The sequence below is a fragment of the Colletotrichum godetiae genome (genome assembly GCF_030913485.1).
Source record: "Colletotrichum godetiae strain CBS 193.32 chromosome Unknown BDP55scaffold_6, whole genome shotgun sequence".
NCBI classification, from domain to species: Eukaryota; Fungi; Ascomycota; class Sordariomycetes; order Glomerellales; family Glomerellaceae; genus Colletotrichum; species Colletotrichum godetiae.
Genome location: NW_026851254.1, coordinates 956,786 through 971,427, shown reverse-complemented (window position 1 = coordinate 971,427; position 14,642 = coordinate 956,786). Strand labels below are relative to the sequence as shown.

General features: G+C 51.2%; 3 protein-coding genes and 1 non-coding gene across 4 annotated transcripts; 1 reads left to right on the top strand and 3 right to left on the bottom strand.

Moving 5' to 3' along the window:
- Window positions 1-437: 437 nt before the first annotated feature.
- On the bottom strand, window positions 438-2,072 carry BDP55DRAFT_544541 (kelch domain-containing protein; the record flags this gene model as incomplete). The annotated part of the gene is made up of 1 exon (XM_060568488.1): window positions 438-2,072. The coding sequence occupies one exon, from the start codon at window positions 2,070-2,072 to the stop codon at window positions 438-440; it is 1,635 nt and encodes a 544-aa protein (XP_060434083.1).
- A 4,178-nt stretch (window positions 2,073-6,250) lies between these two features.
- On the top strand, window positions 6,251-6,337 carry BDP55DRAFT_t69. Its single transcript has one exon. It is a non-coding gene; the product is annotated as a tRNA-Glu (tRNA).
- Window positions 6,338-7,317: 980 nt separating this feature from the next.
- BDP55DRAFT_348015 (ankyrin repeat-containing domain protein) lies at window positions 7,318-9,344 on the bottom strand. The gene is made up of 3 exons (XM_060566974.1): window positions 9,330-9,344; window positions 8,846-9,235; window positions 7,318-8,795 (listed from the first exon to the last, which is right to left on the bottom strand). Exons 2-3 carry the CDS (start codon window positions 9,157-9,159, stop codon window positions 7,634-7,636), a joined length of 1,476 nt encoding a protein of 491 aa, XP_060434082.1. The 5' UTR covers window positions 9,160-9,235; window positions 9,330-9,344; the 3' UTR covers window positions 7,318-7,633.
- A 41-nt stretch (window positions 9,345-9,385) lies between these two features.
- BDP55DRAFT_347993 (uncharacterized protein) lies at window positions 9,386-14,088 on the bottom strand. The gene is made up of 2 exons (XM_060566973.1): window positions 12,607-14,088; window positions 9,386-12,545 (listed from the first exon to the last, which is right to left on the bottom strand). Exons 1-2 carry the CDS (start codon window positions 13,911-13,913, stop codon window positions 9,437-9,439), a joined length of 4,416 nt encoding a protein of 1,471 aa, XP_060434081.1. The 5' UTR covers window positions 13,914-14,088; the 3' UTR covers window positions 9,386-9,436.
- Between the last annotated feature and the right edge of the window lie 554 nt (window positions 14,089-14,642).

Genomic DNA, 14,642 nt, shown 5'->3' with positions numbered 1-14,642 from the left:
GGGATCGAGCCATGAGTGATGGACAAATCAACCACCCACCCGATGTTACATAGTGACCCTATAGAGATCTCATAGTTACGGATTCGTCACGTCACACAAATAGTAGATAAGCGAATAGAGAGATGGTCTCAATGAAAAGAGCTCTGCTTTGTTCAACAGATATTTGAGATGATGACTAAACAAAATGGAGAAACGCATGCCTGCCCACCCACCTATCCATCGCCCACCTGGGATTTTAATAAAGCCGTTCCGTCATCAAGCATAGGTAAGGTAGTAGATAACTGTAGATAAGAAGCATTGCTGCTTTGGAAAACGACACGGGAAATTCGGGGGGAGGGAGAAACAGATTAAACCAGATTACGGTATAATAGACAAGATGACAAAGGATATTTTTGAAATAGCAATAACAACGGCAGACTCCCAGGCCTCCTTTATCCTCAGACCTCAATGGTGAAGTGGCTAATCTGGGAATAATACGCGTGCACGGCCAGTTCCAACATCCAGACATCGCTGAACACTTCGCTGCCGTCAAATCCACCAATGATGAACAGACGGCTGTCGTACAGCACGGTGCCATGGTATCCACGGCCGCTAGGCGGCAAGCCGTAGACGCGCCGACGATCCCACGTCATAGTAACAAGATTGAGTAGGAGGACATCGTTGGAGTATTCGTTGCCGTCGTGTCCACCAACAATGAATAGATAGGAGCCTACCAGAGTGGCCGTGTGTGATAGGCGGCGGTAGGTCTGCGGGATGGACACGGCCTTCCAGATATGGGCGTCGACGTCGTAGACCCACACGTCGTTGAAGCACTCGCCGCCATCGGAGCCGCCAAAGATTATCAATTTGCTTCCCACCATGTTGGCAGTGTGGTAGCCGCGGGGCTTCGGGCGAGTCTCCCGGACGCCCGGGGGCGGGGCCCGCTCGGGCCCGGAGACAAGCTTCCATGACATCTTGTTCATGTCGCTAACGTCGAGCCTCCAGACGTCGTTGAGGGCGCGAACACCATCACCGCCTCCAAAGATGTAGATGCCGTTCTTGTAGAGGCAGGCTGTGTGCGCACGACGTTTAGAGGGGACACGGTCGCCTACAATCTTTGGCCGGTGCCACCTGAAATTTGTCGTGTCGAGAACGTATATATCATTGTAGTAGGCGGGCCCATCGCCACCGCCAAATATTACCAGCTTCTTGCCGACAGCAGTGCAAGTCATTGCGCGTAGCGGCACAGGGATCTCGCCGGTAACGTGCGGTACTGACCAGTAGAAGGCATCTGCATCAAAGACGTAGAGCTCGTTGAAACAGGCGCGGGAGTCACAGCCCCCAAATACAAATATGTTGGATCCGACGAGCGTGGTGGTGTGGGCGCGGAGTGATGTATGGGGAGCCCCTGAGACGGGCGCTCGAGACCAGTACATGCCTGATGAGGGTGCCGGTGGTACATCAGGCGCAGTCTTTGGGTCCTGGAGGGGCGGAAAGGGGATATGTTGACCTTTGGGGGCGGATCTTGAGGAGACTGTCGTTGAGAGCTGGCGTGTTGAGGATGACGAGAGAGGGAGTGAAGAAGGCTTTGCGGCTATGGCGGATGTGGAGCGCATGGCGATAGGGCGGCGGCCGTCGCGGTCGGAGCCGGGGCCACCGGTAGACTCGGAGCCATCATTGCTGTTCAGCGTCGTAGCATCGCTGGCAGTATTGCTCGGCCGGAAGGACGGCGGTGGAGGTCTAGGGGTATTCGCGCTCGTGGGTGTCGTACGAGCCTGTTGTGAGGCCTGAGCCTGGGAGGCGGACTGGGAGCGCTGGCGGATAGAGAGTTCGGAAGGTTTACGGCGACGGTCTTGACTCTTGGAGGCAAGATGACCGGGCGTATGGGAACGCGGGATTATGGGGCCTCCCGGAGCGGAGGGGACACGGCGGTGCTGCTCGATGTCGCGGTCGCTGAAGTCCTCGAGATCGTCGGGCACGCCCGGTGGTGGGGGCCGCGAATCGTTGGGCGGAGAGATCTTCTGAGAGCGTACAACCTTGGACTTGAGGGGGGACCGGGGGTTCTTGTCCGAGGACCTGGCCGAATCAGCCATGGTTCGACGGGGGAATGGTCATTGCCCCCCTCTCGCGAGGATGTGGATGATTGCCCCGGGGGTCGGTCTTTGGGACAAGGCGATTGCGGTTCGAGGGAGGGAGATGGTGGGAAGAGAGGACAGAAAGAAGGTGGTATATCGGGCCAATTGGCGAGGCAAGGTCGGCGAGAGAGCCGCGATTCGGAAGCAGGCTAGCGGACGTGCGTCGGGGGGGTTCGGGACTTGAGTCGACGGAAAGATTTGTTTACTTGGGTTGTCGAGGGTTGCGTTGCAGTTACTGTGTCGTTGGATGACTCGGGGTTTGTGTGGTTTGCTGTAAGGTATGGTACGTGTAGTTTGGTTGCAGAACGCCAGGTAGCCGTAGTAAGGTAGAGGAAAGAACTGGAGCCCGGCCGCAAAAAAGGAGATCCACTTTCGTCTTGTTCCCAAGGTCGGGTCCCAAGGAAGGCTCTAGTGCTAGAGGAAGGTCTGGTAGTGGTATCCGTGGTGTAGAAAGTACTGTTGCTGGCACTGGCCCTGACGAAGGGCGGAGGGGAGGACGGATGGACGTGGGCTGGCACTGGCAGGGGAAGGTGCGTCGGGAAGGCGAGGCACGCCGCACGACCTCGGTGACGGGGCCTTGTTAGTGCGGCTACTGGCAGGTGTCTGTTAGCTTAACATAAAGGTACGGATACCTGTACTCCGTCAGTCACAGGTGTGTCCCCCATGTCAAGCACTATGTTTTAAGCCTTCAGATGAGGTAATGAAAGGTACTTTGCTGGAGCAGCATCCATCGGCTCCGTTCCTTCCCTGGGCTGAGATTGGCGGGATCCGAAGGCTAGAAGGCCTGGAAGGGCTGGAAGGGCTAGCCTCTGGTCCCTGAGCAATTCCACCCACGTATCACAACTCTCCTTACGGCATCTCCCTCGCCAAAGCCAAGCACGGACCACTGTCGGCCCCTGCATTGGCCTGCTGTGCTCCTCGAGCCTGCTGTGACCTGTCCCGCCGTCACCTCAGGGCATGGTAAGGCAAGTCGCTGAGGGTGGGTGTGATTGGTCGCGTGAGGTGAGGTCACAGGTAATCAATCCTCTCCACCTGGCACAGGGCAGTCGCCCACTGATGAATAATCCTACCTGCTTACCTACTACTTCATAATGAATTCGAAATGCTCAGTGACATTTTATAGCATTGCACAACGTCTTGTTCTTGAAGACAATGTCTTTCTTCTCACTAACTCTCAAGACATTCGACTTGGCTCTGGGCTTGTCTCTGTACGTGTAAAACACCGGCATGTAATCATGGGGGGGCGGGGATCTCACATTGTGGAACCCCGCTGTAAGGGTTTCGAATGTATTTTGTTTACATCGTCATATCGAAGCAATGTACGGAGATCGGGCGACCGAAATGTCTCCGGGGGAGCGCGCATCCGGGCATTTCCATATCGAACTCGAATTGAGGATTCACCAGGTCAAGGTAACTATGTTATGCACTTATGGAGATACTATCATCCACAAGGTTCGTCTCAGCAGTAAAAGGTCCGGTTGCCCGATGTTGTAGGTGCTATATATATCTCTTCATCCTGCCTGGCAAAGCACTGAAGGGAATATCCCAATCTCATAACATGCCTCGCGGGATCGCATCCCGATCCCACTCATAACACTGTTTCTCAGCACCACCTTGCAGACGGTGAAGAGTATTTCCTGACGTGGATAATGGACCAATTTGTAGTTGGCTAGGCGAACCTACTGAACAATGCCCGAATCTACAATAATGGCCCAAGGCCGCTCGGTTTGAATAACTGAGTGAGATACTATTTTTGTATGGGCCTCTCCGACGAATCCGACAAATGAGTGTCCTTCCTCTTGCAGAGAGCGAGTACGAGATTGCAAGATTTCCAGCTGCACCTACTCATTTGCTGCCGGCCGCGACTTGAAACTCAGATTCGGACTAAGGCTCATAGTGAGACCCAATCTTTCCATGTTCTCTCTTAGTTTGGTGAAAGCTCTGACATGTCTCGGCATTCATCAAGCCCTATTCCCACTCCAGCTCTCGATATGTCGACTTCACATCATGACCGAGCTAGCACCTATTTCCTCGTGTTGTACAGGAGAAGTTCTGCCCAGTTGTTGCCCGCCGCTACCACTATCACGCGGCCGCTCGGGCTTTGAAGTGATAACAATTCGGGATTCATATCGGGATATAGCCATGTTTTTGCCGAAATGGCACACCTACTTTGTATGAGTAAGTGAACCCTCAGTCTAGCCGACAACAGCACTTATTGATTCTGGGGAGAGGTTGGCAAGCTGCGAGTGGGACTCCCGCAACCAACTCCTTTGGCCGGCAGCGCGGGGCCCGTCCAAGTTCCACAACGTCATCTCATAGTTGACGGGTTACACAAGAAACCTTAACCATTTTGAAGCCTTTCCCAATCGGAACGGGCAGGCAGGTCGTGCCGCTCTTTTGGGTGTGAGCTTTGAGACTCCAGCCGGGAGTCCGCGGGGCTAGGCGGAAAGTAAGATAAGAAGCGACTCTGCCTTACTGAAATTATAGTGACGCAATTCCCATCTGGGGGTCAATCAAGGAAGTTGCAACATTCTTCGATTTGGCGATTCAAGAAAAGGGGTGTGAGTATACTTGTGTGACCCATTTGCAACCGTCCAGAGACCGTCTCGACACTTCGTACGAAAACGGTGAGCATGCGAGGTCAGAAGATCCGAGAAAAGCTGTGTTGCCAACGGCTCGGATAGGACCCCTTGCCACCAAGACAGTCCATTCCCGGGGTGCTGGGAGCATCGCTTTCTGGGATAGGCTTGAACAAAAAGCGATGAGGAGTTTGTGAGGGGGTAAGCGGAGTTTGGAGTCAGTCCACAAGGAAAGTTGGAATTTGGAGTTCCATTCCCACCTAGGCTTTGAGCTACAACCCATATCCGTACTCTTCTCCGATGCACGATACACGATTCAAGTCCCGGATCTTTTTCCTACCTACCACCCTGCCAAGGCCGGGGGTTGAGAGGAAGTTCTGGCCTCCGGGTCATACACGTGTGCAAAGCGACCTGCGTGTTAACATGCGATGAGGATATCCCCACGTTATCCCAGCCCCCGAATCTATTTGATGGACATTGGGAGCCCCTCCGATGTGATATCTGATTTGCGTCATTACCTCGCCAGCTCTGACGAGTATGACGAATCGAACGACGAGGAGCCGGTGGGTTTGCTGCAATTCCGAGGAACGATTCGGATCTTTTCCTAGACGATATCTCCTAATCTCCTCTTCACGACTCAAGATTCACAACTGCATCAAGCTATTCTTACGGACGCGTCCCACTGATTTACCTATCTCGCATACAAGAGGACAGATACATACTCGCAAGTTCAACAATATCTGATTAATAAGCAAGAGGAGACTGTACCCGAACAGACAGCGAAGATCAAAATGTATCGAGTACATCGACGTCTCATAAAGCCAGATGTACCGTCTACTTCTGAGGCTATAAACGAGGCCCCCAAACGTGCCCAGAGGGTCTTCTCCCAAGCAGAACATCTTCCTAGGAGTCGATGAACTACAAAAGGATCGATCAACGTCATCTTTACCCACACCCTCCTCCAAACATTGGCACTACCCTGCCCACCATCCCACTCCCGGTTCTCCGGGGGTCCAATGCCGGTGGGTAGCGTGGTGACGGATCACGGTGAGGGTGGTGGTCACTGGTGGTGTCCGTGATGGTGAGGAGGAGCCAAGGAGGGGGTTAGATTGAGATTCCCAACACCAGGGTAATGTCTGCCCGTGGACCTAGGTGCCTGCCATTTAATCGAGCTACTTTAAAACCTGGGCGGCAGGCAAAAAAAAAAGAGACGGACTAGTCCATCGAACTAAGCGAATTAGACGAGACTCAAGAAAGCCAAAGGATCCCAAGACTGCGATGCCAAACAAATCGCCTGCGGATTGAAGCCAGGGGTTGCGAATTTCTTAGGGGCTAAGACGAACAGGTTGGGTTTCTGACATGGGATGCGAGCCGTGCCATGACTCGCTCGAGGTCGTATCTCGGAAGACGTTCGGTCGGCAGACACGCCGATGTTCGGGGGTGTGTCCGGTGGTGTGGGACCGCTAGAGGCGCTAGGAGTTTACTTCCAAGTTGCGGGCTCATGCCCTCACACAGGTTGGTCCTTATACAAATTTTTGCCAACAATGTTCAGCAATATCCGATATGGTGTAGTGGCCAACATGATGCCCTCTCATCTTGATGAAAGGTTAGGCATAGCCCCGAGTTCGATTCTCGGTTTCGGAACTTTTGCCTGACGTGAGCACTAAGCCTCCCTTTTTGACATGTTCGTCTCCGGCCAGGGCAAATGTTTGATGTAGTATGATAGGTATTCAACGTTAGTATAGTTGCTGCGTCTGAGACTCGATCTCACCATTCTCTTTTTGCCCCTGACGCGACAGCACCACCACCGTCTCTCGGTGACAGCTCCAATATCTACACCCTCACCTCCAAGTTACAGCACATGCGACCACACCCACTGGAGAACTCGGGATCCCGTCCGTTCTCCCATCGATAAACCAGTGAGGGCCGGAGTAGTAGTCGGGTCGGAGACGACAGGCGAATGCCCGGTGTTGCATGTACACTTTGCCTTTCTTTTTGGGTGGCTCCTTTGTGGAAGGAGAGGATCTTGTCATGTTGTTTCGGGGGGAAGGGGGGGGAGCGAGATATCTTCCGTTGCGGTATGGTCGTGGTTGTAATTTGGGTCTCGTCTCATCTTCAACTGCCCTCTTGGTATACGCATCAGCAGGGCAAGCCTTCCGGTTAGCACGAAGCTCGCTCATTACTGCATCTTAAATTACGTAGTGGGATGCGGAAGGATGAGGTTGATAGGCAGGGCCTTCTGTACGGTCAATACCATTGTCTTTGGTTCGCTTCTCTGTCTGTAGCTCAGTACAGTCATATACCCATATATTGATGTTTGTTACAACTATGTCAGGAAATGCTAGGTCTGCTCCTGGCTGCCTTGTGTTATAGAAACGCAGCTTAGCCCAGTTACTCTCGAGACAGGCAGGAAGACCGAGAGTGTTTCTAGAAAAATTTGATGGCTTGATTGATAGCTTATGCCCAACTTATGAGCATGCTAGCTCATCTATTAGTACAATTATATAGAAGCGGATGAAAGATTTTGAAACGGTCGCAGTTTGTATGTCATATTGAGCACCGTCTTATGCCTCAGCAATCAGTGATGAGATAGAAAAGTAAGTTCACAGCATGGACTACGCTCGGAAAGCAGTATGAGAATTTGAAAGAAATTTGCTGGTCATAATACACCTAACGCCAAGCTGCACAGTCGCTCCACGAGAAATCGACTAGCTAATTTACACATACCATCACGACTTGCCTTGAGAGTAGTAACGCTCGAGACACTCTCGAATCTCCAAGCTCAACCCCGACCACTTGCTCTTTCTAGTCAAGCGTTCTCCCAAAGAGGCATCGTACGGAACAAAATACCCACCGACTGCAATCTTAACAGGTTCTGATGGGACCAACTTCGATTGTCTCCGCGTTTTCTTCCCGTTGCTGGGAGGAAGAAACTTGCCCTTACTCTTCTTTCATGCTCGATAGACGTGCCCAGTACCGGTGAGAAGACTCATGTGGCTGCCGCTCCCATCGTCCTGATATTATCATCTCAGCTTTCTGGACCCCGCTCCAAGGCCTGTAACCTGACGTTCGGGAGGTCGACTCGTGGCAAAACTGGTCGAGCTTTTTCTGGTCGGTGAACCGGTCAACAAGCAACCAGCGAAGGACCCGCGGCGATGTGGCTGCGAGCTCCACTGCAGACCGAAAGTTGTTGTGCCCTTGAAAGGAGATGCTCGCGCCGTGGCGAACAAGGTAGATAACAGATTCCAGGTTTCCTGCGATGGACGCTGCCATCAGTGCGGAGCCCTCTGGACAAACCTCGAAGTCTATCAGGATTCCCAAAGACAAGATGTTTTCCATGATTGGTATTTTTCCAGTAGATGCAGCGAAGCACAGTGGATTTCTGGTGCTGACGGCCTCGAGGTTTAGGAGCCTGCAGAACCTATCCGTTGACAGCCTTCGACGGCACAATCGAAAGGCCGTTATCAGGCAGGCTGCGTTGCCTCCATTTGGACCCCAAAACATGGTCGACCATGGAATAGGCCTTTCGACCTGGGTGTGGATATTTCCGTTCAGCAAGAGGGCTGCCATATATTTGTGGTGTATACTCAAATGAAAGGCAGAGCAGCCAAACACGTCGACTTCGAGCGGATTGACACCCATTCGAGTTAGCTTGATGAAGAGTGACGGCCTAACGTCGTCCTCTTCACCAGTCTCTACGTTCTGGAAGAGATAGTGCAACACATTGCGCCCTCTGTCATCTCTGACAAGCACATCTGGAACCCGGTCCATCAGAGCCGAAATGACATACCGGTTCCCCCTTAAAAATGCTCCGGCCAGCGGTGTAACGCCATAGATGTTGCGACAGTTGATATCGCTGCCAGCCTGGAGTAGAACTCGCACAGCAGCTGATGGGTTGACCTTATATGGTGCCATGATGGAATGGAGGAGGGGAGTACAACCAGAATCGTCTTTGGCTTCAAGATCGGCGCCATTGTCGATTAAAAGCTGAACGATATCCACGTTACTCAACAAGGCCGCGTAATGCAATGGTGTCTTTCCCTGCCATTTTTTATTGACAGCTAACGCCAAGGCTGCCGACGGGTCTGCACCAACTTGCTCTCTACGCCGACGTGAGTAAATGGACCTTTTCAACCTTGGAAGATTACTTACGCGTGAAACTTTCTGCTCTTCTTCAGATGATCCAGAAGTATTTCCAGACCTTTCTCGTTATTTGCTCCCACAGCCGCGGCTACTAGACATCCTGGCTCGTTTAGAACGCTACCGCCGGTTGCGATGTATCTCTCAAGCATCGCCGGCAATCGCGGGTTTAAATGGGGTTGACATATCATCGACAGAATGATGGAACCCTTGTTGCCGTAGGGGTAATTTGGATTTGCACCCCGTTGTAGAAGCCAAGTTATGATGTCCAGTTTCCCAAAGCGTACAGCAACTCCAAGAGCTGTACAACCCCCAGAGGTGGACATAGGTAAATCTACATCTACCGTCGACAATGGTGCGAGAATATCCTGGCACGAAGACAGGTTTCCGGCTTCAATAGCTCTGGACAACACTTTAGCAAGAGCTGTAGAACGCACACCAGCCGAAAGCACGGCGTGCTGGCCCACATCATGGGCTCTGAGGCAGTCGATGATACTTTGATTATTGTATTGGTACGCCAGTAGGAGCGGCGTCATTCCATTGCGATCGGATGAAATTTCACTGCCCAGCTCCAGGAGTCTCTCGACTGCCATGAGATTACCTCTACCAACAGCAATGCAGTGCTAATTGGCCGTCGATTGACCTCGCGTTGATATTTGCACCTCGTGCATGCAGAAGTTCAATCGCACTGGTGTTCCCGCCCATCACTGCAAAGTGGACAGCAGTGTGCCCATTCTCTGCCGGCGCTTCCAGGCTGATAGATGCCACCTTCCCAAGAATAGCCTGGAGGCAATCGACAGATGATAGGGCTGCCTGGTGCAGCGGCCTGATGCCTTTGTGACTTTGGCCTTCCCAGTCAATCTCAAAATTGGAGTTTCTGTGCTCGAGAAGGTCGGACAAGAAAGAAACGCAATCTTTTGCAATGGCCACGTGAGTCGCTGTCCATCCAGATCGGCACGGGACTGTGGGATCCGCTCCTTGACGGAAGAGAGTAGCTGCCAACTCAAAACGTTTCTTCGACAAGTGGTGAACTAATGCTGACGGATGTGGCCAGATATTAACCCGAAGATCTGGGCTAGCCCCACGCCATACTAGCATCTCAACTATCTCGTGCCTGAATTGCGGTACATCCGCCTCATTCGAGAGATGAATCAACCCTAAGCCAGAGCTTGGATTTGTGTGGTTCAAACATATGGAATCTGCATAATCAAGGAGCTTCCGTACCCTGGCAACGTCGTCTTCATTGATAGCTGGTAACGCACAGTGGTATTCCAGGGCGGAAACCCCTTTGTAACGCCGATGGACATCAATGCCTCGCGTCAATAGCTGGAATACTGTCATGTCGTGGTTGAGAGTGGCAGATACTTTCAGAAGTTCAACGCCACATAATGATTCGTCGAAGCTGTCCCAGTAGCTTGTGGTCTTCAGCAGGAAACACAGCGTGTCGTCCGTAAGAGGGAAGTCCTTAATGTTGTGCGGATCTAGCAACCACTTATTCGAGCAGGCTTCAGCGACTGGGAGAAGCGCAGACTTCAAGCGATATCTCTCGTAACTGTCGAATATTCCAACACGCGCCAGGCATTTGGCTGCTTCATCGATATGCTTGGATGCAAGTTGTTTGCTCTGCAAAACTTTGGAAACATAGCACTCCCATACCTTCGTCGCCTCAAAAGGGTCCAAGTGAGTCGCTAACGGCTGGACGAGATACTCCAGGACCTCCATATCTGGCGAGATCAAGTAACCTCTTTCGACTGAGATGGTATTCATATAGAATTCCCATGGCAACTTTGCATCGCTTCGACATTGCCTCGCGTCTGGAATCAGCGATTCCAATTTTTTGACCAATGCCAACTCCACATTGGGACCCAAGCAATGCAAGGGGGTTTTCTTTTCGTAGTCGGCCAGGTGAACTTCTAGATCCATACCTTGAAGTAGGTCTAAGATCTCCTCAGAGCCTGATTCAGCAACCAACAACAGTATTGGTGTCTGGCACTCCCAAGCCGTCGGTTCATTTTCGCACCTCGTTAGGATGACTTTGGCGATTTCAATCCGCTTCTCCCTGATTGCAAGCGTCAATGGTGTGTGTCCATCGCTGTTGCGCTTGGAAAGGCTACAGCCGGCGCTCAACAGCAAATCCAAGACTTTTTCTGCCCGGTCAATCCAGGTGTCATCGTATTCAGTTCTATCTCCTGCTCGGCCTAGTGAATGCAGCAGCCCATCTTCCTGACCAGGACTTAGAATTGATGAAACATCTATTCGTTGATCATCAACCACTCTTTGCAACGTAGCGAAGTCGAAGTTTGAGCGGACCACCTCCAATGCCAACGCCTCGAGGCTACGTACATCGTCGGTAACTTTGGAACTGATGTTAAAGCCTTTGAGATCACCGGGATCCGGAGCCAGCTGCAGGCAAAATCCCCACACCGACTGACAGAACTCAAAATCCAAAGGCGAATTATCAATACCAGAGCTAAGTGCTTCGCAAAATTGGCAAAGTGATGCCAGAGCTTCATCATGACAATGAAGGTCTTCATAATTGAGCTGGCTACTCATAGCTTCTTTGAATCGGTCCAAGTCGCTTTGGGTGGGAACAAGACCTTCGTCGACGAGTAATTGAGCGACCGAAAAGTCTGCTATGCTGATACCAACACACAGAGAAGCACCTAAAAGACCTTCTGGTGCTCGGGGATCCACTTCCAAGAATGCTTTTACAGTCTCGAGAGTATGGCACACCTCGAATCCGCCCATTGATGTAACGATTTCAAACCACCGCGTCATGGTGAAACTTGAATCGAGTTGTTCGAGAGCCCCGTAAAGACAGCTCACAGCACACTCAATCGGAGTTCCAAAAAAGCATATGGTCTCGCGATGAGTTGAAGTCTGTAGCAGGAATGAACTGATCTCTGGCAGTGACAAAATCGCCGCCAAGTGTAGTGGTCGGAAGCTGTCGTGAGTGATTTCCGCTATCAATTTAATCATGAAGGAGTCATTCATATCGATATCAGTATCTATTATATCGATATAGATCACCCAGAATAACGTCGATACCCATGACGTAAAATGTGTAGATTTTCGCGGATCGAACAGCCGCTTCGCCTCGGCTAGTAATTCAGAATCCATCCATTCTTCTCTAGCGAAAAACAGCCAGTATTGTGCAGCATATTCGTAGAGTTGGTATTCGGTGCTCCTGTGTTCCATGTAGTCGATTTCCTCACTGGTTGCCCTCGGTGTATGGTTGAAGTTGTCAAGCTGAAGGTATTCCAGGCACCGCACTGCTAGAAGCCTGTTGCAGTGAGATTTGGAGATGTGAAACATTTCCAAGTCAGACGACTGTAAGAAATTGCTTGTCAAAAACTCTTGAACCGAGAAATGGGCGAATTCAAAAAAAATTCCGTCATTTGACTTTCGAATCAGACTGCTGCAATACCTGGCAATTGAGTCTTCCCTTATGATGCCAGATGGGCCCAGATGCTGGCTAGTTGATGGTATTGAAAGAATCTCTCTCAACCTCGCAGTGTCGAGTCTTGGCTCAGCGTAAGCAATGAAAAGCAGTGTCATCTGAACGAACGTTTGTTTTGCATCGGGAACTCTTCTTAAGATGCGCATATAAGTCTCTGGGAGGTCAGGTGGGAGACGATGCAGGGCTTCTCGACATTCCTCGTCTGACATGCAATGTCCAAGGTGATCCAGTTGACAAGCAACCCAGCGAAACCTAGCCAGAAGTCAAGTCAGTCAAATCTCATGTTATACATTCCGACGGCAATAATGCTTACATTCCGTGTGCCCCGGCGACGAGGCTTTCCAAAATCTCTGATTTGAGAGAGAGATCTTCGAGTACCAGCTTCCTGTTATGAATGCGCCGTTCGATTTCCGACGTGAGAAATTCGGTGATGTCTTCCGTGTGAGCTGCAATCTCTATATTGTGGAAGTTATTCTCGGGACCTCGAAGGTGTCGTTGAATGTTATCCTCATCGCGACTAAGTAGCGCCATCGACAGTTCATCCGAGTTTTCTGCAATATCGCAAAGCGCCTCCACGATCTCCTCTGCGTGATCTCCGCATTCATCTAAGCCGTCAACCACGAAGTAGGCACGTTCAAAGACTTGAGCCATCCTTGCAATGGTTCGCCTTAGGTCTTCTATGCTGGGAGAACGAGGAAGTCGCGTGTCTGGGTGGAGCTCAGAGTAATATTCTTCGAGCATCGAATACGCTTCCTCGCTTTGTCTCGCCAGTTGGTACGCCAAAGCCCCAAGAATGTTGACAGGGCTTTGCGTCTTCTCATTCTTGTAGTCGCAGAAGAAGAAGCCTACAGCAACGGTTTCTGAGCTTCTCGCAAGAGCATGGCCAATGATTGAGCCCGCGAGCACCGTTTTGCCAGCGCCGGGAATGCCGCTCAACCAGAGTCGGGACCCTTGGTTTCTAAGCCATTGCTGAAAAGAAGAATGGCGTTCAAGCCACATGCCAGTCCTCGGGTGCCGTAGCTTTACGCTCATCTCGTAATTTGACTGCGGATTGTATTTCAGAAAGAAGTCGAGGATTCTCTTTCGCTGGTCATCCTCACGAATTCGAACTGCAATTTCTCGGGTCTTTTGAACATCAGCTAATATTGCAGCTGTCGTTCGCTCTATTTCTTCCTCTTTCGCAAGACAACGCAGCAATGTCTCTAACGAAGTGGCTGATAGAGCAAGGTTCATATTTTCCTTGTGTCGAGATAGGTCTGCCAGCATTTCCTTGGTCTTTGAAGATGTGTACGGCCACATGAGTTTCTTAAGTTTGACCCCTGATTTTTCATCATACTTCTTCGTCTTATTGATGACGTCGGATAGGATTGCTGCACAAGCGTCAATGTGGTAAATCCTGAAGCCCTGGATGGGAGGCCCGTCTTCCACCTCTAGGGCGGTTGCCAATCGCGACAGCATGTTGACAAGTCCTCCGACTCGATTGACTTCGTCGCGCAGATCGCCGATCTCTTTCTCGGCATTCTTGACTGATTTGACATACTTGGACAAGCGTAGAAATACAATGTCCGCAAGTGAGAGGAGTCCCGCAATGCTTGCGGCGATGCTCAAGGGGTCGGCCATGACAGAACAGCCCGATAGTCGAAACAGTTGTCTGGAAATTGCTATTGATCCTAAAGCTGTCGTTGGGTACACTATCAGGGTCGATCGAATTTCAGCAGACGATGTGAGCAATGAATAGATCTTATCCGGAGTTCGTTCTAGCTTTTAGGCAGCCATGGGCAGACCGCCATCGTATCATTGGACAGGGTGAAGTGTGAATTCTGCCACCATGTAGGCAGGCTGTGTCTTCGTTGCTGCAGGCTCTGCAGCGCAAGGCGGTTTTGGTAGAACCCCCTCCAATAAAATATCCAGCACTGAGTGATCATGACCACGCCGCATTATTGGCGCATGCAGTGATGAAAGATAGGCGATTTTCACCCCTCGCTGGTTAATGCTGGCCACATACGTGCAGCCCATCATCTGAGCGAGGCATTCTTGTCGTGGTACACGTTGTATGTGCGCATATCAGGTACTCGGAACGAAATATCCGAGACGTTTACAGAGTAGTTTCCATTGCATTACATGGCTTGTAGTATCAAGGTCTATTTTGTAATGAGATGCAGGGAAATCGCAACGCACCGCCTGACCCCTTGTTGGTCGAGTCTGCCCCATGCGGCTTCGTTAGAGATATTGGAGCGAATTCTTACTTCAAGTTGCAGCTTCTTTTCTGGGGAATGATAACTTTGCTTTCTGCCAGAGCGTCGTAGACAGGATCGAGGCCACCTTGAAACCGGAGGCATCCTTGTATGT

Coding starts and splice junctions, on each gene's coding strand:
- BDP55DRAFT_347993 (XM_060566973.1), bottom strand. CDS start 13,913: ATGGCCGACCCCTTGAGCATCGCCGCAAGCATTGCGGGACTCCTCTCA. Junction 12,546..12,606: donor GTCGCCGGGGCACACGGAAT/GTAAGCATTATT, acceptor ACTTCTGGCTAG/GTTTCGCTGGGTTGCTTGTC.
- BDP55DRAFT_348015 (XM_060566974.1), bottom strand. CDS start 9,159: ATGTCCACCTCTGGGGGTTGTACAGCTCTTGGAGTTGCTGTACGCTTT. Junction 8,796..8,845: donor AAGAGCAGAAAGTTTCACGC/GTAAGTAATCTT, acceptor ACGTCGGCGTAG/AGAGCAAGTTGGTGCAGACC.